General features: G+C 49.5%; 1 protein-coding gene across 1 annotated transcript in view; it reads right to left on the minus strand.

Annotated features, from left to right (window-relative positions):
* Window positions 1-9,343: 9,343 nt before the first annotated feature.
* The window catches only part of LOC107112684 (transcription factor CP2-like protein 1), a 49,671-nt gene continuing 34,076 nt past the window's right edge, over window positions 9,344-24,938 (minus strand). The window contains exons 10-15 of the mRNA XM_015413878.1: window positions 24,365-24,458; window positions 18,384-18,474; window positions 14,038-14,120; window positions 13,040-13,185; window positions 10,960-11,011; window positions 9,344-9,381 (exon numbers count right to left, since the gene is read on the minus strand). Of these exons, the coding sequence (XP_015269364.1) occupies window positions 9,344-9,381; window positions 10,960-11,011; window positions 13,040-13,185; window positions 14,038-14,120; window positions 18,384-18,474; window positions 24,365-24,458 (504 nt within the window). The remainder of the gene's footprint in view (window positions 9,382-10,959; window positions 11,012-13,039; window positions 13,186-14,037; window positions 14,121-18,383; window positions 18,475-24,364; window positions 24,459-24,938) is intronic.

The following is a 24,938-nucleotide window of genomic DNA, read 5'->3' on the forward strand; positions in this document are numbered from 1 at the left end:
CCCACACCCCCCCCCCAATAGCTAGCAATCCAAAACAGTCCAGTGGAGCCTGAGCAGTGGGTGTTGCCTTCTGACACACTTCCGGTGATGTCCGGGGGTGTGGCATATGCAAATAAGTTATGCTAATGAGCGCCTACACCTCTTTTTCTACAAAATGACCCCTGGCTATGAATCCATATTCTGAAGCCAGAACTCAAGATTATTTACAGAATTATGCATGGGATAGAGAAGGCTGAGAGAGAAGTACTTTTCTCCCTTTCTTACAATACAAAAACTCGTGGGCACACAATGAAATTAATGCGCAGTAGGCTTAGGACAGATAAAAGGAACAACTTCTTAAAGAGTAATGAACACGTGTCATGCACTGCCGCAGGAAGTGGTGGCAGCTACAAGGATAGCAGCAAGATGGGATTAGATAGACATAGGGAGCAGAGGTCCATCAGTGGCTACAAGCATGGACGGCTTCAAGAGGGAATTAGATAAGCATATGGAGCAGAGGTCCATGAATGGCTCTTAGCCACAAGGTCTAGATGGAACACTCTGTCAAGGGCAGTGAATGCTCTGCATTCTTGGTGCTTGGGGGGCAACCTTGAGAGGGCTTCTGGAGTTCTGGCCTCACTGGTGGACCTCCTGATGACACCTGGGTTTTGGCCACTGTGTGACACAGAGACAATTCTCATGTTCCTACAATCACTAATACTAGTGTGTATTAAACACCCACCCCTCCCATCACCAAGGATGTGAGAGAAGTTCTGGGGGCATAACTCAAGGGGACATTTTACTGTGTGTGGTGGTGGTGCTGTTTAAGAAAAGAAATTTTGGTCTGAAACGTCCCCGACTGATGATGTGACTTGGCGTTTGAACTAGACTGGAAATGTACTAGCTGCAGCCACCGAGATCAGTCGGAGGGCCGAGCAAGCTGGGGGAACTTAAAATTTAATATCCTGTGATCAATATCTGTTCTCAGAAGATGTGCCAAATCCGTTATCTAAACAAAAAGGAATCTGTCTTTTCCCTTCTCCCATCCTTTCCAGCAGCTCAACTGGATTCCTTTGACAGTGCAGTCCTAAACAGAGTTATGCCCTTCTAAACCATTTGACGTCCGTGGATTTAGAAGGGTGTAACTCTCTTTAGGATTGCACTACATTGTAGTCAGCAGAACGTTCATTCTAATAATCTTCCTTATTTATTAGAAGTCATGGGAGAAAGCCACCAAAATTGTAGCCTCATCTGATGTTGTGCCTGAACAATAGCAGGTTGTGCATCCAGGGACACTCTCGCTCTGTGTGTGTGTGTGTCTGTCCGTCTTTGACCATATCCTGTGACGTTATAGAAGATGTTTAGCATCCTGGCACGTACGCGATCCCATGCTACTGCGCTGCGCGAGCGCACGGTACTCGCGCGTGCGCAGTCGCACGCTACTCGCGCTTGCGACTGCGTGTGCGCGAGCGCACAGTACTCGCGCGTGCGCAGTCGCACGCTACTTGCGCGTGCGCGGTCACACGCTACTTGCGTGTGCGCGGTCGCACGCTACTTGCGCATGCGCGGTCGCACACTTGTTCGCATCACGTGAGAGTGTGGCGAAAAAAAACTGGCCGTTTCCGGCGCCCCGGACGCATGCGCGCGGAATGCCCCGTCTTATCTCCGCTTCCGCGATCAGACGCTTGCCGCCTAGCCGCCTTTTCCAGTTGATAGTACCCTTTTGCCGGTGGTATTTTGAAGTGGTTTTTCGTCCCAATGCCACAGTTTGGAGACGGAAGCGGAACGCTTCCCAGATGTTGACGTATGATCGTGCCGGTTTGATGCGCCCTCTAACTGTCTTGTTTCCACATCAATTCCCCCCGTGTGAACGCGGCCGTGAAACCCTCTAGTGTATTTTAAGAAAATTAATCGCAGGACTCTCATTTCTCTGCAGACAAATATATTGGACACGCAAGTGGGAACCTCGCCCTTCAGCCCCTTAGCAACCTATTGCACAGAGAAGTCTGTAAAATATCATTTTAATGATCCCGTACTCTGTGCTTTCCCTTTTCGCAGACACTCACGTGTGGCTATAATGATGCCAATTAACTAAAAGTAAAACTATATATAAATATGTATGTATATATGTAGCTCAATCTTTACTTCTTCTTTTTTCCTGTCCATTGTTGTAATCTTGGCTAAATTTGTATTGTGGGGAAACGGCTGCAAAAAAGAAGAAGAAAATTCCAGAACCTTCACATTTTGTGGCCGAGCAGGATAATATGGTAACTGTATGTGGAGGAGGAGAAAGCATAAGTGATAATTAACTTTGTACTTCCGAGGGGACTGTTTTTCTAAAAAAAAAAATACAACCAAGAGTGGTGTATCCAAGACCCTGCAAAAGTGGGGCCCCTTGGGTACATATTCAAAACACAAAAATTGTCCATGCTTTTCAATTCTCCAGAACCCTTCACCAGGTTGGGTGTGTTTTGTTTTTGTTTTTTAAAAAAGGGAAGCAGGGAGAGAAAAGCATCTCTCAGGCCGTGATCTGAAGGACCGTGGCAGCTTTCCGAGCAGAAGGCTTTTGGTGGCTCCGGTGGGCGAAGGCAGTGGCAGCTACGAGGTGGTGCCCAGTGACATGCCAGGAACAAGAAGCGAAAAATGGAGGTCACCCCCCACTGAAAGCATAAAAACCAATTGTCGATGAAGTCTGTCTCTGGCATGGAATGAACATGGTCTTTTGTGTCCTGTCTGTTAGAACGGATAAAAGGAAGTACTTCTTCACCTAAAGAGTGATTCACACATGGAATTCACTGCCACAGGAAGTGGTGGCGGCTACAAGCATGGACGGCTTCAAAAGGGAATTAGATAAGCATATGGAGCAGAGGTCCATCAGTGGCTATTAGTCACAAGGTATGGATAGGTCTCTGGGGCAAGTGATGCTCTGTCTTCTTGGTGCTTGGGGGGGTCAACAGTGGGAGGGCTCCTAGTGTCCTGGCCCCACTGGTGGACCTCCTGATGGCACCTGGTATTTCTGGCCACTGTGTGACACAGAGTGTTGGACTGGATGGGCCTTTGGCCTGATCCAACATTGGCATCTCTTATGTTCTTATGTTTTTATGTCTGCATCGTGGTGCAATCTGGCCCTAGTCACGTCCTGTGCCCCTTGGGGTCAACACGCGTTCTACTTGGGATCCTGACGGAGGGGCCTTAAGACTGTGTCCGGAGAGATCTCCTTCAGCCTCTCCTGTAAAACACAGGGCTGGATGAATGCTGGAGAACTCAAAAGCTGGCCTGCTTAGTTGTGCCGTATTTTATTCATGTCATGCAGGGATCCTCAGCCTGGTGCCTGTGGGTGCCATGATGCCCTGACACCTGCAGTCAGAGAAGTGGGATTGGCTGGATTTAGAAAGTGGGTGGGGCTTTTGCCCAGCAAGCTTTCTGATTGGCTACTGGAGATTTGATGGGCTGTGTGTACCTTTACAAACTTGGATTTGGTGGCGGCAGCTACTACCGCCGCACAAGGATATTCTTGACTGTGTGACTGCTAAGTAAGCTGCTGGAGATTTGATTGGCTGTGCATATTTTTAAAAGCATTGATTGGGTGGCAGTTGCCGCAACAGCACAAGAAACTTCACTGTGTGGCTGTAAGTAAACTGCAGCAGCCATTTTGTGCTGCACCCACCACATGGTCTCAGGATTCCAGATGTGCCCACCAATGCTTCCTCTAAGCTGTGGAGTCTTGTGAGCAAAATTTCTACTTTGTGAGCCAATGGCATTAAAGTTGTGAGCGAGCAATTTGGCTACTGCATAAGTTAGTTTGCTCTGGAGCCCTCCTTCCTCAGCGAAGACAAAAATGTCTGAACCGGGGGCTAAAAAACTGTGAGCTAGCTCACACTAAGTCAGCTTGGAGGGAACACTGGTGCCCACTGGCTCAATAAAGTTGGGGGCCCATGGTTTAACAGTTTGGTGTCGTGGTTAAGTGCGCGGACTCTAATCCGGGAGAACCGGGTTTCATTCCCCCACTCCTCCGCTTGCACCTGCTGATGTGATCTTGGGTCAGTTACAAGCTCTGGCAACGCTGTTCTTGGAAAACAGCAGTTCTTGAAAGAGCTCTCTCATCCTCACCTACCTCACAGGGCGTCTGTTGTGGGGAGGGGAAGGGAAAGGAGTTTGTAAGCCGCTCTGAGACTCCGAGTGAAGGGCGGGGTATAAATCCAATCTCCTCTTCTTCTTCTTCTTCTATGCTCACGTTTCTTTTGACAGCTCAGGCCCCACTAGATTTTTTTTGTTGGTCTTCCAGTTTGGGCTGGTCGTAACGTTACCGCATGGCATTTGTTTTTGAATACCCAAGATCCATTATCCACAATTACACGCCGCCTTTTGTGGTAACTCAGACAAGGGGCTGTGGCCATAATCCGTATCACGGGTTTCCTTGAAGACAGGACGCTGGGCTGCCACACTCCCAGAGAAGCTGGTTTTGTCTATCCACACGTTCACATGTGGCTGCTTCACCAAAGTGATCCTGGGGCCTGCTTCACACATTACACAAGGCACCTGGGTTTGGTGCAGAGTATATCGGCGATTCCGCATTGGCTTTCCCCTCCTTTGTTTTAGCAAACCCAGGTTGGAGCAGAGATTCCCCTCCGCACTGTGTGTCACTTTCACTTCCTTTGATCATTGGGTTTTATGGCACTTTCTGCATAGATTTATGCAGGGCTATTTTTGGGGCAAGAACGCACAGGAACGGAGTTCCGGCTGGCTCCCCAGTTGGCCACGCCCAGCAGGAACTCATTAGGATTGGCTACATTAGGGGTGTGTGGCCTAACATGCAAAGGAGTTCCTGCTACCAAAAAAAAAGCCCTGGGTTTGGACAACAAACAAGGTAAACAGAATAAGAAGCGAAAGGTGGGTGTGGCTGGATGACCACACTAATGGTAACATGGGGGTGCGGCCTAATGAGCTGTGCTGTCAGGGGTGTGGCCCAATATGCTAATGAGTTCCTGCTGTTGGGTGTGGCCTATTATGCTAATGAGTTCCTGCTGGGCTTTTTCTACAAAAAGAGCCCTGGACTCATTTATGGCTGTTCAGGGGTGACTTCACTGCGTTGCCCCGGGATATTTCAATGTGGTTTTGAGCTGCCCCTTTTCCTCGGTGTTGACCAAATTTGGAGCGAATGCTTGGTGCAGAATCACCCTATATCTGGCTGGTAGCTATAGCCAATCCCACTTCTCTAACAAATGTACCTAACCAATACATATGTTTGCCCCCCATGGGCTTTATATTTTGAGTTGGATGCTTAATAGTATGTGAGACGAAAGATGTAGCGGTTCTATAGCAGCTTCCACAGTGCCCTGCGAATTAAAAGGCTGAAGCTGCGGTCCAGCCAGATGAGTCTTGCGCATGCAGCAGAAGCAGCCTCAGTCTTTACTCTTTTGGGTACCGTAGGGTTGCAGGTGCACCTGCTGACTGTGGGTGTGCCATGCAGACTCGGAATTTTGGATCGTGACCAAGGTGTTTCCAAGAGAGGATTGTGTTGTCAACATCCTTCTCATTCTAGGCCTAAGAATAAGCACTTGGTCTGTGTCTGCATAAATGCCTGCTGTGTATCTGGCATAAAAATAGAACACTCCTGGTTATAATTATATTGCTTCTCCCCTACAGCACTGAACAACTTGAAGCCATTAAAAAAAACACAAAAACCTACCCAGCAGATGGCAGTAAGACCCAGCCGTGTTTCACTCTAATGGTTTTAATAAAAAAAAGGCTTAGACAGATACAGCAATATCCAAACAAAAATATATTTTTAAACAAAAGATTGCAGTTAATACTAATAGGTGGGGAAGTGATCTAAGTGGTAGAAGGGCTCAGGAGAAAGTGGGTAGGGCACGTGGTGTAAAGCAAGACTCAACTCCAGCTTGCGTGGAAAATAGCCGTCTCTCCATCAATGCTCCCTCTAAGCAGTGTTGTGAGCAAAAAATTCTACTTTGTGAGCGACTGGCATTAAAGTTGTGAGCGAGCCATTTGGCTACTGCATAAATTAGTTTGCTCTGGAGCCCTCCTTCCTGAGCGAAGACAAAAGTCTGTGAGCCGGAGGCTAAAAAACTGTGAGCTAGCTCACACTAACTCAGCTTAGAGGGGACACTGCTTACAACACGAGCCCCAGACTTCCACCTGCCCCCCAAAAAAACTGACGGGCAGGAACACTGAGGCAGGGGGGAAAGGGCCGATGGCCTGAAGGAGTGCTTCCCACCCTGTGGGTCATGAATCTCTGCAAGTGGGTCACAGGCCAGACCTCCCTAAGGGCCACCTCCCTTTCTATTGCTTTCTTTTGCATCTTGCAAACGAAGATCTGACCCTGGAAACGGCATCTTCCATGTTAGACATTAGTTGGTGGGGTTTTTCTTCTTCACTGCATATACGTGTTGATTGAGTAAAATGTGTACTGATGGTCACGAGAGGGAGTGAGTTGGCTGTGGCTCAGTGGAAGAGCCTCTGCTTGGCTTGCAGGAGGTGCCAGGTTCAATCCCCGGCATCCCCAGTTAAAAGGATCAGGTAGCAGGTGATGTGAAAGACCTCAGCCTGAGACCCTGGAGAGCGGCTGCCAGTCTGAGTAGACAATTCTGACCTTGGTGGCCCTCAGGTCTGATTCGAAGTAAGGGAGCTACATTCAACGGAGGGGTCATGGCTCAGGGGCAGAGCATCTGCTTGGCATGCAGAAGGTCCCAGGATCTCCATTTTAAAAGGACCAGGCAGTAGGCATCGTGAAAGACCTCCACCTGAGACCCTGGAGAGCGGTTGCCAGTTTGAGTAGACAATACTGACCTTGATAGACTAATGGTCTAATTCAATTGAAGATGGTTCCATGTGCCTGTGCCTGTGACCCTTCATTGGTAAGGCTGACATGAGGCTGTGGTTCAGCGGAAGAGCCTCTGCTTGGCACGCAGAAGGTCCCAGGTTCAATCCCTGGTATCTCCAGTTAAAAGACCTGGCAGTAGGTGATGGGAAAGACCTCCACCTGAGACCCTGGAGAGTGGTTGCCAGTTTGAGTAGACAATACTGACCTTGATAGGCTAATGGTCTAATTCAATAGAAGATGGTTCCATGTGCCTGTGACCCTTCATTGGTAAGGCTGATATGAGGCTGTGGTTCAGCGGAACAGCCTCTGCTTGGCATGCAGAAGGTCCCAGGTTCAATCCCCGGTATTTCCAGTTGAAAGACCTGGCAGTAGGTGATGGGAAAGACCTCTGCCCGAGACCCTGGAGTCTGCCAGTCTGAGTAGACAAGACTGACTTTGACCCTGGGTCTGGTTCAGTATAAGGCAGTTTCATGTGTTCATGTATGTTCAAGAGGATCAGAGGGAGTAATGAAGTAGGAGAGCGGTGGTCAAAGGCTGGAATGTAACCTCCATATGAAGAGGCTGTGTATTTTGGAATGCCACTCTCTTGGGGTTCATTGTTGGGGCAGCAGCACCCCTTGTGTGATGTCTGTTGGTTGCTCAAAAGCATCTGGTGGGCCACTGTAGAAAATGGAGTCCTGAACTTAGATGGGTGCCAAGGTCATCGTTTGTCCCGGGCCCCAATCACCCTGGGCCAGCCTGGATGGCTCACCATGCCAAGTAGATTTGGACTGATGGGTCACCGTACTGAAAAAGTTGGGATCTTCTGGCCCAAAGGATGGTTCGGTTGTTTCACTAGAACATCAGCATGTCCTTCAGTTGGTGGGGGAAGGTCTGAGAATAGGAGAGGAGGAAGGTCTGAGCAGGCAAACTCCCTGGCTGGCTCCAGTGTGGGTTAGTGAGTGGCAGTCAAACACCTGCTCAGGACAGAGGCAGAATATTGACTTCAGCAACTGACAGGGAAAGGGGCCCTTTGGTGGAGGAGAATGGGGAGGGTCAGGGCTATTTTTGGGCAGGAACGCCCAGCAGAAACTCATTAGGATTGGCTACATTAGGGTGTGTGTGGCCTAACATGCAAAGGAGTTCCTGATACAAAAAAACCCCTGGGTTTTGACAACAAGGTAAACAGAATAAGAAGCAAAAGGTGGGTGTGGCTGGATGACCACACTTCTGGTAACATGGGGGTGTGGCCTAATATCCTAATGTGCTGTGCTGTCAGGGGTGTGGCCTATTATGCTAATGAGTGTCTGCTGTTGGTTGTGGCCTATTATGCTAATGAGTTCTTGCTGGGCTTTTTCTACAAAAAAAGCCCTGGGGAGGGTTAAGCTCTCAGCCTTTGGATTACCTATGTCAACATAGCCAAATTATGTATCCATGGGTGTCTTGAATACTGCAAAGAATACCCCCTTCCCCTCTTTTGTGCAACAACCACAAGATCTAGCGTCTTACCTCTGGGCTCCGGGCTTCATTCAGACCTCATGATAAACCACCCTAGAGAGGTCAAGCCTTAGTTGTGATGCTGTCCAAGGTTTGTTGGATGGCACTGCTGAGATTTAAAGTTAGGGTTTGTAGCCAGTTTGGGCATCGCCATTTGTATCAGTTGTGGTTTGTTATGTTGCCTGAATTCAGAGTTTTGTCGCAGAGCTCCGTTCCTTGTGGGTGTCAAGCCAGAGAGACGGCCCTATAGAGCGGATTGCTTTTCTTGCAGGGCGGGGGACGGGAAGCCAAGGGCAGGCCAACGGGAGTTCCCCCCCCAAACTGAGATTCATGACTTAGGTTTGATATGGTATAAAAACAACAGTTGAAACAATTGGCAGTTTATGGCAACTCCTGAATACAGCCCAAGCGCCATGTTGTTGTTTTTTAAAAATCAGTGCTTTAAAAAAAGGCCTCTGGTACTTTCAAAGAAATCTCTACATTCTGCCCTATGCAATGGAGACCTGGAATGTAAATTGACTTCTTTCTGCAGAACTATGGCAATCCTCTGCTGCTCCTTCCGTCCACTAACAGCATTTTTGCAATATGCTTTCGTAGCTGACACCCCCCCCTCCCCCGGCTGTGCAAATTTCAGAACCTCTCAGGCTGGGGCAAGGGATGTATTCTTGGTGCTTGGGGGGGGGGGCAACAGTGGGAGGGCTTCTAGTGTCCTGGCCCCACTGCTGGACCTCCTGAGGGCACCTGGTATTTTTGGCCACTCTGTGACAGAGTGTTGGACTAGATGAGCCATTGGCCTGATCCACCATTGGCTCCTCTTATGTTCTTATGTAACCCAAGATGGCAAGCTGGACGGAGGGCTCCTGTCCCACAAGGTCATCACCTGCTGGGGGGGAGGGAGCAGCAGCAGCTTTGATTCCTGATGCTAAAGAGTCTCTCCTTGGGGAAATCTCAGGACACACAGTGAGCTTGGCTTGGGGCTTGCTGCCTCGGCGCTTGGCACGGCGGTGGCTGTTCTTGCAAAAAGCAAGTCTTCCGGAAGATCCCGGTCTATTTCAGAACTAAGTGATAGCCTTCTGAATTGTGCACTGCAATGAGACACGGGAGGGAAACCGTCACTAGCGAAGGGGCCGTGAGCGGGGGTTTCTGCGGCACGGAGCAACTGGCCCCCCCCCCCCCCCCCGGAATTCTATCCCCCCGAGGACTGATCTGGCATCTTAGGAAGTCCATGTGCCGCCCGTGCGGAGACTCCAAAGATGTGTTCTGGGAGAGGACTTAATTCTCAGGAGTGTGCAGGCCACCTGTGACTAAGGGCTACAGGTAAGTTTCCCCAACAAGGGAAACTGCCTGGAGCCCTTGCCCTAGGAAGTCCGCCTTGCCCTCACCTCTATTTGTAATAATCTCTTTCCCACTTCTCATTTTATGGAGTGACAAACTCCAAAGGGGCGCACACATTTAAAGAAGAAAAAGAGATTGGATTGATACCCCACCCTTCACTTGGAGTCTCAGAGCGGCTTACAGACTCCTTCCCCTCCCCACAACAGACACACTGTGAGGCAGGTGGGGCTGAGAGAACTCTGACAGAAACGGCTCTTTTTCAAGGACAGCTCTGCCAGAACTATGGCTTGCACAAGGTCATCCAGCCAGGTGCAAGTGGAGGAGTGGGGAATCACACCCGGTTCTCCCAGATTAGAGTCCCCGCACTTAACCACTACACCAAACTGGCTCATTAGCCTGCTGCAGTGTCTGGTAGTCCCTCAAGAGACTTGATGCATTTCTTACGATCTTAAGCTTCCATGACCTAGAGAGCACCTGGGGATGCCAGCCTCCAGGTGGGACCTGGGGATCCCCCGGGATTACAAATTTCCAGACTTCAGAGATCAGTTCTCCTGGAGAAAATGGCTGCTTTGGAGGGTGGACTCTGTGGCATTGTGCCCCACTGTGGTCCCTGGCCTCCCCAGGCTCCACCCCCAAAGCTGCAGGACTTTCCCAACCTGGATCTGGCAACCCTGCCCCCCCATCCCCCCACCAGTAGCCATGAGGGACCGGGCAACCCTAACTGTTGGATGCATAAAGTCAGGGCTATTTTTGGGCAGGAACGCACAGGAACGGAGTTCCGGCTGGCTCCTGAGTCGGCCACACCCAGCAGGAACTCATTAGCATAATAGGCCACACCCAACAGCAGGAACTCATTAGGATTGGCTACATTAGGGGTGTGTGGCCTAACATGCAAAGGAGTTCCTGCTACAAAAAAGGCCCTGGGTTTTGACAACAAACAAGGTAAACAGAATAAGAAGCGAAAGGTGGGTGTGGCTGGATGACCACACTTCTGGTAACATGCAGGTGCGGCCTAATGTGCCAATGAGCTGTGCTGTCAGGGGTGTGGCCTAATAGGCGAATGAGTTTCTGCTGTTGGGTGTGACCTATTATGCTAATGAGTTCCTGCTGGGCTTTTTCTACAAAAAAAACCCCCTGCATAAAGTGTTATCCTCAGCCGGCAAACAGGCGGTGACATTTCTCTGTCCGAAGCCCAAGACAAGCAGTGACCTATCTGCAAAAGCAGTTTGGGTCTCACTGCAAGAAGTGGACCCCAGCCCCCCCTCCCGGTTTAAACTGTGCCTCTTCAAACCCCCCGACTTATTTCCCCCGGGGGAGCTTATGCTTACCTTTGGTTACAGCTGCTATAAAGCATGACTCATCAGGGAGGTTCCTGACCATCTGTGAACATCGAACAAGAGAGCAAAGGCAAGGTCAGTGCCTCATTAAGAGTTTGGCCTGGAATTGCCAAACTTAAAAAAAAAAAAGATCCAAGAGACCTTGGTGGCAGATGGCAACGATGTCTAAAAGAGATTTTAGACGGGTGATAAAACCCACTGGCATTGTGGGTAGAACAGGTGTCAACGGCTGGTATGAAGCACATGTTTATTTGAACAAACCAAGTTAGATTTTGTGGATGGATTCATGTGGGCACCAATGCTCCCTCTAAGCTGCAAAGCCTTGTGAGCAAAAATTCCACTTTGTGAGCGACTGGTATTAATGTTGTGAGTGAGCGATTTGGCTGCTGCATAAATTAGTTTGCTCTGGAGCCCTCCTTCCCGAGTGAAAAGTACGCAAACGAGAGTGATTTCAGCAAAGCATACTTTATTCTATCTGGAACAAGACAACTTTGGCCGGCTCGCAGGCTGGCTTATATCCCCTGAGAAACCACCACCCCAAACACACCCCTACTTCCCTATAGGTTATTTACAGTGGCCGAGAGTCCCATAGGCTCTTGGCCGGGAACCTAGCCCCCTGATTGGAGCGGGCTAGGATCCGCATAGTCCACTGTCGCTTGGAGCGAAGCTCGACGTTTGTCTCTGGACTTGTCTGGACTGGATACATTACACCGAGCCAAGGCAAAAATGTGTGAGCCGGAGGCTAAACAACTGTGAGCTCGCTCACACTAACTCAGCTTAGAGGGAACACTGGTGGGCAGCCGTGTTGGTCTGAAGCAACAGAACAGAGTTTGACTCCAGGGGGAAGCAACGGGGACCCAGCTGCCTTTGGGAAATCGCCCCCGGTCCCTCCAGGTGAATTCCAGCTGAGTAACGCAGAGCTTTCTCGCCCTTTATGCCGTAGCCCGGCTCCATCAGAATATACCACAATCACACACCATGTGAAGAGGGCACATCTCAGAATCCCTAAATAAATCATCGCCGAATGTACAGGTGCCCTGACCTGGATAGCCCAGGCTAGCCCGATATTGTCAGATCTCAGAAGCTAAGCAGGGTCGGCCTTGGCTAGTATTTGGGTGGGAGACCGCCCAGGAAGTCCAGGGTCGCTCCACAGAGGCAGGCCAGGGCAAAACCACCTCTGAATGTCTGTTGCCTTGGAGACCCTACTGGGGTTGCCATAAGTCAGATGTCACTTGGTGGCAAAAACAAACGGACAAACAAAAAAACGGTGCAGGACTGAGGAGCCCTGGAGGTCACTAGTGTATGTCTCTCAGTCAGGGGTCATTTCCCGCAGGAGCGCACAGGAGCGGAGTTCTGGCAGTAAGGAGCCCAGGGGGCGGGCACACGCAACAAGCCCCACCCCCAGCAGCCCTCAGTCGGGCCACGAGGAGCAGCCAGTACAAGCTCTCCCTCCTCTGTGAGAACAGATCTGCACGTTCCCTCCCCCCCCAATAGCTAGCAATCCAAAACAGTCCAGTGGAGCCTGAGAGGTGGGCATTGCCTTCTGACACACTTCCAGTGATGCCAGGGGGTGCGGCATATGCAAATAAGTTATGCTAATGAGCTCCTGCACCTCTTTTTCTACAAAATGACCCCCAGGGTGTCACTGGGGGTATGAAGCTCCCCCCCCCTTTTTTTAAGAAGAGGAGATTGGATTTATACGCCACCCTTCACTACCCAAAGGAGTCTCAGAGCGGCTTACAAAACTCCCTTCCCCTCCCCATAACAGACACCCTGTGATGGAGGTGGGGCTGAGAGAGCTCTCTCGAGAACTGCCCTTGAGAGAATAGCTCTAAAAGAACTTACTTATGACTGACCCAAGGTCATCCAGCAGCTGCATGTGGAGGAGTGGGGAATCAAACCCAGTTCTCCCAGATCGGAGTCCGTGCTCCTAACCACTACACCAAACTGGCTTTTTACGCTTGTGATGCATCAGTAGGCTTGGCAAAGTATATCTAAGTGGTGACAGACACTTTGAAGGAGCCCGGGAGGGAGAGGAGTTCCCCATCCTCAAATCCGGGTTTCTCCATACCTGGTCACTGATGAGGATGTGGATTCCTGCGGGTCCCTGTCTGGAAACCTGCTGGATTTGATTGGCTGGGAGGCTGAGGAGTTCGGCCAGCTTATTGGTCAGTTCCGTGGCAGTGAGTTCTTCCAAATACAATTCCTGGTAAATGGCTTTCGGGCATGGAAAAAGAGAAAGGGGAGGGGGGGGGATGCACCTTTAGAAAGGATACTGAAATCTGTGCATATTTTAAAAGTCGAGCCAAATTAGGGTTGCCAATCTCCAGGCAGTGGCTGGAGATCTCCTGGAGTTACAGCGCCAAGTGATAGAGATACGTTCACTTGGAGAAAATGGTCGCTTTGGAAGTCGGACTCTGGCCATTACACCCCACGGAAGACTCTCCTCTCCCCCCTCAGGTTCCACCCCCAAAATCTCCAGGTATTTCCCAGCCTGAGGGGGTGACCCTCACCCAGGTGCATAGACCCATCTTCCCCTGCCAAACCCCTCCTCCCCCCACACCAAGTTTCTGTCCCTGCCCAAAGGCCATGAGCCGCCTCTCCCGCAGGACTTTGGCAAACGGATATTCCACCATGCGTTTGATGAAGAAGAGGGGAAGGAGGAGGAGATTGGGTTTATACCCCGCCCTTCACTACCGGAAGGCGTCTCAGAGCAGCTCACAATCTCCCTTCCCTTCCCCTCCCCACGAAAAACACCCGGTGAGGTAGGCAGGGCTGAGAGAGCTCTTTCGAGGACTGCTCCTGAGAGAACAGCTCTGAGAGAACTGGTGATTGACCCGAGGTCACCCAGCTGGTTGCATGTGAAGGAGTGGGGAATCGATCCTGGCTCTTGCAGATCAGAGTCCACCGCTCTAGTCCGCGCTCTTCACCAGTACACCAAACTGCCGTCACTGGACTTACCCCCACAACAGACACCCGGTGAGGTAGAGAGCTCTTTCGAGAACTGCTCCTGAGAGAACAGCTCTGAGAGAACTGGTGATTGACCCGAGGTCACCCAGCTGGACTTACCGGGCACAGGGGTACTGGGGCTGTCATCCCCACTCGTCTCTGTCTCTCTGGATATGTAGAGGATGAGCCGAGGACGCACGTTCCTAGGGGACAGAGGGGAAACTGAGTGGTGGTCTGCCACCTAAGGCCAGGTGTGCTGCAGCGGCTAAAAGCATCAGCTGGGATGTTCCAGAGCTGTCCTCACTGGGGTGGGGGGGGGCGGCGCTTAGGCCAGGTATCCTCTCAGCACCAGCAACACTGCATGCAGCTTGGGGGGGGGGCATAATATTCACTCCCCTTTGCAGGACTGTTGTGGGGATTACTCAGATAAAGCAAAATGCCTTTGGATGCTCGAAAAAGGGCCGTTTGCATGCTGAGTATCGATATCAGCATTTTCATTTTATTTTATTCATGTCATTTATAGTCCGCCCTTCTCATGGGGAGTCACGGAGGATTATGCACAGAGTGAGTCAGCACAGTCAGCAAAATGGGACAGACCAAAGTAGTAACAAAAAAAAACCCTGTGCAGGAGTTTGTGCTAATACATTTGAAATATTAACCAGAAAGATTTCATACAAAAAAGTGTACAATATTTGCATAATATATCAAATGCAAGTGAAGATAGTGATCTCCGGAACATTCTGCCGTTTCGACACAAGGCTTCTTCTGAACAATGATGTATACATGTGGTGTCCCTCCATTTCATTTCAACTGATTCATCATCAACAATTTCATGGATCTCTCAGGATCAACTTCATCCGCCCTTGGAAAGGCTTTTCTAGAAACTGTTTCTACAATGAATTAGACAATCCTGCTCCCAGCAGCCCTCAGTCGGGCCACGAGGAGCAAGAAGCAGCCAGGTAAGTTGCAGAAGCCCCACCCCCCCCCCCCCCGGCCTGCCTTCAGGTACAAGATCTGCACATCCCCCCATCCCCCAATAGCTAGCAATCCAAAGCAGTCCAGTGGAGCCTGAGCAGTGGGTGTTGCCTTCTGACACACTCCCGGTGACGTCAGGGGGTGTGGCATATGCAAATGAGTTATGCTAACGAGCTCCTGCACCTCTTTTTCTACGAAATGACCCCTGTTTGTATGTGATAGTCAATGTCTCAAACTGAGCCCAGTGACAAATGGGTAGCCTAGCCAACAATGCTCCCTCTAAGCTGTGGAGTCTCGTGAGCAAAAAAACCCCTACTTTGTGACCTGCTGGCGTTAAAGTTGTGAGGGAGTGATTTGGCGGCTGCATAAATCAGTTTGCTCTGGAGCCATCCTTCCCAAGCTAAAAAACTGTGATCTAGCTCACACTAACTCAGCTTAGAGGGAACACTGGACTAGCCAATGAAGTGCCTGCAGAAAGGGAGTAATATGGATGCTCTGATAATAGCCGAGCCACGGCATGTTGCACCTGTTGGAGCTTCCAAGCGGATGCTGAGGGGAGACCTATGCAGGGGTCATTTCGTAGAAAAAGAGGTGCAGGAGCTCATTAGCATAACTCATTAGCATATGCCACACCCCCTGACATCACCAGAAGTGTGTCAGAAGGCAACACCCACTGCTCAGGCTCCACTGGACTGTTCTGGATTGCTAGCTATTGGGGGGGAGGGAATGTGCAGATCTGTCCTCGCAGAGGAGGGAGAGCTTATACCTGAATAAAACTTGGTCTTAAAGGTGCCACTGGACTGTTTTGTGTGTGGGGCGGGTGTGCAGAGGGGGTGGGGCTCTGCAGTTTACCTGGCTGCTTCTTGCTCTGACTGAGGGCTGCTGGGAGCAGGGGGTGGGGCTTGTTGCATGTGCCCGCCCCCTGGGCTCTTTACTGCCGGAGCTCCGCTCCTGTGCGCTCCTGCAGGAAATGACCCCTGGACCTATGTACAGTGCATTACAGTAGTCTAGTCGCAATCAATGTTCCCTCTAAGCTGTGGAGTCCTGTGAGCAAAAATTCTACTTTGTGAGCTACTGGCATTAGTGAGTGAGCGATTTGGCTACTGCATAAATCAGTCTGCTCTGGAGCCATCCTTCCTGAGCTGAAACAAAAATGTGTGAGCCGGAGGCTAAAGAACTGTGAGCTAGCTCACACTAACTCAGCTTAGAGGGAACACTGGTCGCAATGTTACTGTGGTGTGGATCCAGGTGGCCAGGTCAGCCGTATCAAGGTCCGGGGCCATCTTACAGGCTAGGCTGAGTTGGTAGAAGGCAGGTTTGGTTTTGTTTTTTTGCAGCTGCATTAAATTGCTTCTCCAATAATAAGGTTGGATCCAAGGCTTTTACCACCTGAGCCAGCTGAACTCCCTCAAAAGTGGGGAGCCCAGTGTCTTTCAAGGCCTCCCCCTTCCCACCCGGCATGACGTCTGTCTTTTCAGGGTTTAGTCTCAATTTGCTCACTTTTAGCCATGTTAATCACAGCAGCCAGACTACTATTTAGGGCCCTTAGCGCATCAACAGGAGATTTGGATAAGGATATACAGAGCTGGGTATCACCAGCATGTTGATGACACCCAACCATGCTTAATTTCTAGCGCCAGGTGCAGGACACACGTGGCACAGATGTCCTCCTTTCTAATCCCAGACAAGTGGCAACAAACCGTGGGTTTTTTTTAAAAAATCAGGAAAAGAAACTCTGTGTATGCTCAAAGGTACACTATATCAGAAGAACCCTGCTGGATCAGACCAGTGAGGGTCCATCGAGTCCAGCCTCCTGTCTCACCCAGTGGCCAACCAGTTCCTCTGGAGGGCCAACATCAGGGTAGAGAGGCTAAGGCCTGTCTCTGATAAGAACATGAGAAGAGTCCTGCTGGTTCAGACCAGTGAGGGTCCATCTAGTCCAGCATCCCATCTCACCCAGTGGCCAACCAGTTCCTCTGGAGGGCCAACAACAGGGCACAGAGGCCAAGGCCTTCTCCTGAGGTTTCCTCCTGCCTCTGGGATTCAAAGGATTAGTGCCTCTGAATGTGGCAGTTCCCTTCGGCCACCATGGCTAGAAGCCATTGAGAGACTTCTCCTCCATGAATCTATTGAATCCCTTTTCAAAGCTGTTTATTCCTGTGGCCATCACCACATCTTCTGGCAGCGAATTCCACATATGTATCACCTCTTTCCAAGCCTGAATTGTTATGAAGGACCACGCTTAGCTATTAATATTGTTAGCTATTGACACTGGAGAGCGCACAGCTCTTAGAGCAGGAGGACATTAGAAGGGGAGGGTGATCGATCTACCATTGAGGGGCAACTGACAGACGATTGATATAAAAGCAGAGAGGCTGAGGGGCTCCAGGATATCTTGCCAGAAAGCCTCCGTCTCATGTGGGTGGGTCTGCAAGTGGGTTGATTACTCAGTAGGGAAGGGCAGCCCACATGAGGTGGAGCTGGCTCCATCCCCTTTAACCCTTTAAGGGGGGTGGCCAAACTGTAGCTCAGGAGCCACATGTGGCTCTTTCATACATATTCTGTGGCTCGCGGCAGGGCGGCTGGGGCAGTGAAGGGGAAGTGTGCCTCCCCAATCGGTCTTCCCTTCCCCAACCAGTGTTTCCCTCCCTAGATAGGCTTGAGGTGTGTGTGGGGGGGAGCAGAGAACGAAAGCAACTTTAACTTTAAATGTGGTCTTAAAGCCCCCGCCCCCCTGCACTGGCTGGCTTGGAGAAGGCATTTGTCTCTTTAAATCCCTTCTCCAAGCCAAGCCGGGTTGGAGAACACATTTAAAGTTGCTTTCTTTCCACCTCTGTCTTCCTCTCTGCTTTCTTTCCACATCTTTCTTTTCACCTTCCTTCCTCCCCATCTTTGCTTTCTGTTTCTTTCTCTCTCTTTCCCCCTCCCCTCCCCCATCTATTTGCTATCTTTCCACCTTCCTTTCTCCCTCCCTCCCTCCACCACTCCCTCTCTCCATTTACTTTATCTCTCTCTCTTTCTCTCTCTCTTTTTCTTTCTTTCCGCCTCTCTTTTTCTTTCTCTTGTATAAATAAATATAATTAGAAAACAAATAAATATTATTGGACAAATAAATATCATTATCTGTTTTACCCCTTTTGTTTTTATTTTTGGCAGTCTCATTTAATGTTGATAAAAAGCAAATTTGCATATTTTCAATAAAATGTGTATGTAATATTTGTGCATGTCTTGCGGCTCTCAGACATCTGATGTTTATTCTATGTGGCTCTTACAATAAGCAAGTTTGGCCACCCCCTGCTTTAAGGTGTTCTTTTCACACCTGATCCATGGTGAAATTATGCCATGTGACTCAGCTGGGAAGCGGGAAAGGGATGGGGGTCGCTGGGGTTGGCACAGTTGATGTTGCATCTTGTTTCCTTCCTGAAAATGTCATCTTCCCGGGATTTTAAAAAAATCAAGTCACAAGTGCACCTCCACTCTGAGTTCCATACCTGGCTTTTAGAGCGTTGGAAAGTCGGATGCCATCTGCGGTTCCACAGATCTGTATGAGGTCACTGCGGGAGAGCTTTAACAAGTCGGCGCCTGCGGGGAGAAACAGCCGTTTGAAGGGCAAAATCATCCTTACTCAGACTTTATGCTGAAGTTGTGAAATTCGTGGAATGTCCTTCTGGGGGACAGCAGCAGGCGTGAAACAAGCCTGCTGAGCAGACGCATTTCAATTTTGATGCCTTGGCTTTATCTGCTGGGGTAAGGGAGTCCCAGTAGTCATGTATGGCTGCGGCTCTTGAGAGTCCCTTGGACTGCAAGGAGATCAAATCAGTCAATCCTAAAAGAAATCAACCCTGACTGTTCCCTGGAAGGCCAGATAATGAAACTGAAGCTCAAATACTTTGGCCACCCAATGAGAAGGGAGCACTCACTGGAGAAGACCCTGATGCTGGGAAAGATTGAAGGTCAGAGAAGACGGGGACGGCAAAGGATGAGATGGTTAGACAGTGTCACAGATGCAACGAACATGAAATTGAGCCAACTTCAGAGGACGGTGGAAGACAGGAAGGCCTGGCGTGATCTGGTCCGTGGGGTCGCGAAGAGTTGGACTTGACTGTGCGACTTAACAACAACAATGGGAGTCCCTCTCCACACACACACACGATTTAGAGTTTATTTTTCAAATTTGATCAGGAAAATAAAATCTAAATCAGTTTATTAATCTTCTTTTTCACAATCAGGCTGGAGGCCAGAATCAAAAGGGTTGAGGGACGCTGAATCACACCTGGACCTGCTCAGCCTTTACGTCTTCCCCAGAAACATAAGATTCAAGTTTGGCTAAAAGTGGCTACAGCATCTGTAAAAGTGGAGGTACCACACAACTTCCTTTCACAGGAGGGAGTGACAGCCAATGTGAGGTAGTCGTTAGAGCCCTGGACTAGGGCCCGGCAGACCCAAGGTCAAATCCCCACTCAGCCGTGGACTCACACTGGGCAACCTTGTGTCAACTACGCATGCACTCACTGTCAGCCCAGCCTGCATAAGAACACGAGAGAAGCCATGTTGGATCAGGCCAAAGGCCCATCCAGTCCAGCACTCTGTGTCACACAGTGGCTAAAACCCAGGTTCCGTCAGGAGGTCCACCAGTGGGGCCAGAACTCCAGAAGCCCTCCCACTGTTGCCCCCCAACCACCAAAAATATAGAGCATCACTGCCCCAGACATAAGAACATAAGAGAAGCTATGTTGGGTCAGGCCAACAGCCCATCCAGTCCAACACTCTGTGTCACACAGTGGCCAAAACTCAGGGCCCATCAGGAGGTCCAGCAGTGGGGTCAGAACTCCAGAAGCCCTCCCAGTGTTGCCCCCCAAGCACCAAGAATACAGAGCATACCCTGCCCCAGACAGATTGTTCCATCTTTAAGAACATAAAAGAAGCCATTTTGGATCAGGTCAATGGTTCATCCGGTCTAACACTCTGTGTCCCACAGTGGCCAAAACCCAAGTGCCATCAGGAGGTCCACCATAGGGGCCAGAACTCCAGAAGCCCTCCCACTGTTGCTCCCCCACAAGCACCAAGAATACAGAGCATCACTGCCCCGGACAGAGTGTTCCTTCTATACCTCGTAGCTAATAGCCCCTGATGGACCTCTGCCCCAGATGTTTATCACAAGGCTGTTCTGGGGACAAAACAGGGAACCATGGACGATACTGCTGTTGACCTTCTTGTAGGAAGGACAAGATTAAAAAATGGATAAACTGTCTGCCAAAGAGGCAGAGCTAGTTCTGGTCAACTGCTGCTTCCTCAGGGCCTTATCCAACAAGGAGAGCCTAGGGTTCATCTGGCTCATGGCTGTATTTACAACCTCAAGCACCTGGCCTGTTTTGCCAACATAGAATGGCTCACAGGGGCGGGTAGAACATTTGCTTGGCACACAGATGATCAGAGGTCTGAAGCAAAGCATCTTTAGAGAAAGGATGTCAGGTGGTGGGGATTGGGAAAGATCTTTCTCCAGCCAAGACCCTAGACAGGCATTGCTACTCAGACTAGGCAGTACTTAAGCTAGATGGACCAGTGATTTATGTAGTTCTAAGAGAATTTCGTAATTTCAAAATGATTCAAATAAGTGATTTATGTAGTTCTAAGAGAATTTCATAATTTCAAAATGATTCAATAAGTTTGAAAAAAGGTAAAGGTTCCCTTGCTCGAAAGCCAGTCGAATCCGACTCTAGGGTTGCGGTGCTCATCTCCGTTTCAAAGCCGAAGAGCCAGCGCTGTCCGAAGACGTTTCCGTGGTCATGTGGCCGGCATGACTAAACACCAAGGTGCACGGAACGCTGTTACCTTCCCGCCGAAGTGGTACCTATTTATCTACTTGCAGTTTCTTGCTTTCAAACTGCTATGTTGGCAGGGGCTGGGGCCAGAGATGGGAGCTCACTCTATCATGCGGCACCTGGGTCTCGAACTGCTGAACTACTGCCCTTCCACAGCCTGCAGTTCAGCGTGTTAACCACTTGAGCCACCGCAGCTCCTTAAGTTTGAAAACAAGCAAGTAAAACATTAAAATAGCTAACAATCAGGGTGTCAAATATAAAACCCAGATACAGTTGTTGTTTGTATTAAAGCACCGAGTTTCTCTTTGGACTCTTCCGCATTCTCATTTCCCTTGCTTCTGTGCCGCTATCGCTTGGGGAAGAGGGGGTCACATAAATGAAGAAAATTATAATGCAGAAGATTCTCTTGTACCTCATTTTCCTGTTGTTGTTGTGTGTGTTTTTAACAAAGTCCTGATGGAGCTACAGGGGTGAGAGTGGGCAGATACATATATTTTGATGGATGAAGTCAAATCCTTTCAAAATTATTTCCAGTTCAGCTTCACTAACTTTAAATGTGGTTCATTAACCCCTTCACCTTCTCTGAACCAGTTCCAAACTGTATTTCATGCAACCTGATGTCAAACAGCAGTGAAACTCTTAAAGTATGTGGAATTGGTGCACGAAAACAGCTTTAAACAATATAATTCTTTTCAGGTGAAACACTTAACATGGTATTCCTTTTATAAGCTTTGCTATAATTAAGTGCCTCTTGTGTTCGAATGAGATCATAATCTGAACCAGCCAGGGATTTCTGATTAAAATCTTAGACCAGTCCATTCTAGGTATGCTGTAATCTGTACCCAAGTAGAAAACACCACTTCTTTATATATTATTTATTTAAAGTGTTTAGCTCTTTCCCAGCATAGGCTCCAGATGGTTTATAATCAATCAATTATTTAGTTAGCATGACTTATCCACATCCGAACATCAGTGATAGTCAACATTCAACTAAAATCTTCAAATGTGGTCATTACTCTGTTGCCTGAATGTCTTGTTTAGTGTTCAAGAAGGTAAGAAGGAAGGGGGAAAGGGAACAGAGAGCAACTCAGCAGATACATAACTGACAGGGAGTTTTCCCAGTCATCAGAGTTGCACACAGATCTTGCCACCACTGAGGATTGTGCTGCCTTTCCAAAGTGTTGTTTACACCAATCACATTGTGGGATTACTGGCTAAGGAGGGCTTTGATGTGATTCTGTATAATCAATGGCTCCTGTTTCTTCCTGTTCACTTTTCACGAGTGCTGCACAAATGGTATGCTTTCACAGGGGCTCTTAATCGATTTACATCCACTCACATCTAATGAAAGTAGGGGACAGGGTTTATTTTTAAACTAAAACAGAACATGCAGTGAGGGGAACTGAACTCTGCAAACGAATTAATTCTACAACGTATTAATTGTGATTTTAATTAATTAATTGGTTGCAAATTAATTGTGATTTATCCCCTGCCTTATCTCCCCAATGGGGAGTTCTCCCTTAGAACTATGTGAACCACTGGTCCACCTAGCTTAAGTACTGCCTACCCTGGCTAGAGAAAGAACAGGAATTCGGGCTGAGGTTGTGTTTGACTCCAAGCTTGTGAGGCCATCAGGGCATGTTTGCAAATTACCAACTGGCTGATCTTGGTTTTCTTTTTTTCTTCTTAGATTTCAGAGTTTAAAAAACACTTCCACCCTGACCTGGATAGCCCGGGCAAGCCTTATCTCAGCAGATCTCGGAAGCTAAGTAGGGCCAACCCTGGCAAGTTCTTGGAGACCTCCAGGGAATACCAGGGCTCTGGTCACAGAGACAGGCTATCAAGCCAACTTCCTGTAAAATGTCCAAGCCCCCAGTAGAGGGCGCCATAAGTCACCATGACTTCCAGGCATGTGCACACACACACACAGAGGGAGGCACATGCATGCGCACACACACACACAAATACTCCCCCCCCCCGAAAAAACACTTCCCATCTTCTGCAAGCACCCAAGAAATACCATGCAGGTAACAAAAGTACTAGCTCCCGTCTCTGGCCCCAGCTCCTGCCAACCTAGCAGTTTGAAAGCAAGAAATTGCAAGTAGATAAATAGGTACCACTTCGGTGGGAAGGTCACAGCGTTCCGTGCACCTTGGTGTTTAGTCATGCCAGCCACATGACCACGGAAACGTCTTCGGACAGCGCTGGCTCTTCGGCTTTGAAACGAAGATGAGCACCGCAACCCTAGAGTCGGATTCGACTGGCTTTCGAGCAAGGGAACCTTTACCTTTACCTTTAAGAAAAGTAAACAGCCCCTCTGGTGTAGTGCTTAGAGTGTCGGATTAGGGTCTGAGAGACACAGGCTTGAGTCCCTACTCTGCTAAGGAAGCTCAGTGGGTGACCTTGGGCCAGTCGCACACTCTCAGCCTACTCTACCTCACAGGGCTGTTGTGAGGGCAAATGGAGGAGAGATGAATGACGTAAGCCATTCTGGGCATCATCGAGAGGGAAATAGAAGGTATACATTTCAATCAATTTGCAGTTAGTTAATTAATTACAATTAATTACAATCACAATTAATTCATTTGTACTATCAAAAAAGGGAAGATTGCAAACAACTTTTAATCTGATAGATCCTGGAGATACATGGGACTAATAGCTTAAAGAACAATTCTTAGAAAGCTAATTAATTCGGATTCAGAGGGGTGTAGTAGTTAAGGGCAGGGCTATTTTTGGGCAGGAACGCACAGGAATGGAGTTCCGGCTGGCTCCCAAAGTTGGCCACGCCCAGCAGGAACTCATTAGCATAATAGGCCACACCCAACAGCAGGAACTCATTAGGATTGGCTACATTAGGGGTGTGTGGCCTAACATGCAAAGGAGTTCCTGCTACAAAAAAGCCCTGGGTTTGGACAACAAACAAGGTAAACAGAATAACAAGCAAAAGGTGGGTGTGGCTGGATGAGCACACTTCTGGTAACATGGGGGTGCGGCCTAATGTGGTAATGAGCTGTGCTGTCAGGGGTGTGGCCCAATATGCTAATGAGTTCCTGCTGTTGGGTGTGGCCTAATATGCTAATGAGTTCCTGCTGGGCTTTTTCTACAAAAAGAGCCCTGGAGGGTTTCAGACTAGTTTCAGGGAGACCCAGGTTCGAATCCCCACTTATGCCATGGAAGCCTTGGGCCTGCCACACACTCTCAGCCTAACCTACCTCACAGGGTTGCTGGGGGGATTAAATGGACAAGAGAAGAGAAGAAGAGACTGGATTTATACCCCCACCCTTCACTACCCAAAGGAGTCTCAGAGCGGCTTACAATCTCCATTCCTTTCCCCTCCCCACAACAGACACCTTGTGAGGTGGGTGGGGCTGAGAGAGCTCTTCCCGAGAACTGCCCTTGAGAGAACAGCTCTGAGAGAACTTGCGACTGACCCAAGGTCACCCAGCAGCTGCATGCGGAGGAGCGGGGAATCAAACCCGGTTCTCCCAGATGAGAGTCCGTGCTCCTAACCACTCCCCAAACTGGAGAATGATGTAAGCCACGTTGGGGAGAAAGGCAAGGTATAAATGAATAATGAACAAACAAATAAATGAAACGAAGTAAAGAAACTGATTGCAAACAGCCCTTCCCTGGAAGAGGGGAAGCCTCACCCGTGTAGCTGGCGAAAACCCGGAAGTAACTGGAGAACCTGTTCTTGTGCAGCCACTGCTGGGTTTCCAAGATGGAGGCGCTTGGGCTCAGGGCCTGGAAGGAACAGACAGACGGTGTCATTGGCTTCCGTCACGGCCTCGGGGCTCTGGGGATCCAGCCTGCCTGAGGAGCCACCCCCGAGCAGGCCCTGTCCCCTGTATCCCTGCCACACTGACTCACAGCGGGGTGTCTGTGCGTGTTCTCGCTGGTCTACAGAATGGCCTTTGATTTTTTCCAGACCTGGATCCTGCCAGGGTTGCCAACCTCCTCCTGGTGGCGACTGGAGTTCTCCTGGAATTACACCCGGTCCCTAGACTGCAGAGATCAGGTCCTACAGCAAAGGGCCGCTTCCGAGGGTGGACGCCATGCAATCGCGTTCCTGCTGCCTTCCCTCCCCTCCACAAAACCCACCCTCTCCAGGCATGATCTCGACATCTGCACGCATTTCCCACGCCATGCAAACCCCATAGTACAAGAGGTGGAGACCGAGTGCACAGATCAGCCTGAGTAGTCTGGGACAGAAGCTGGGAACAT

Source organism: Gekko japonicus, unplaced genomic scaffold (assembly GCF_001447785.1).
Source record: "Gekko japonicus isolate JY-2015 unplaced genomic scaffold, Gekko_japonicus_V1.1 scaffold1407, whole genome shotgun sequence".
Classification (NCBI taxonomy): domain Eukaryota; kingdom Metazoa; phylum Chordata; class Lepidosauria; order Squamata; family Gekkonidae; genus Gekko; species Gekko japonicus.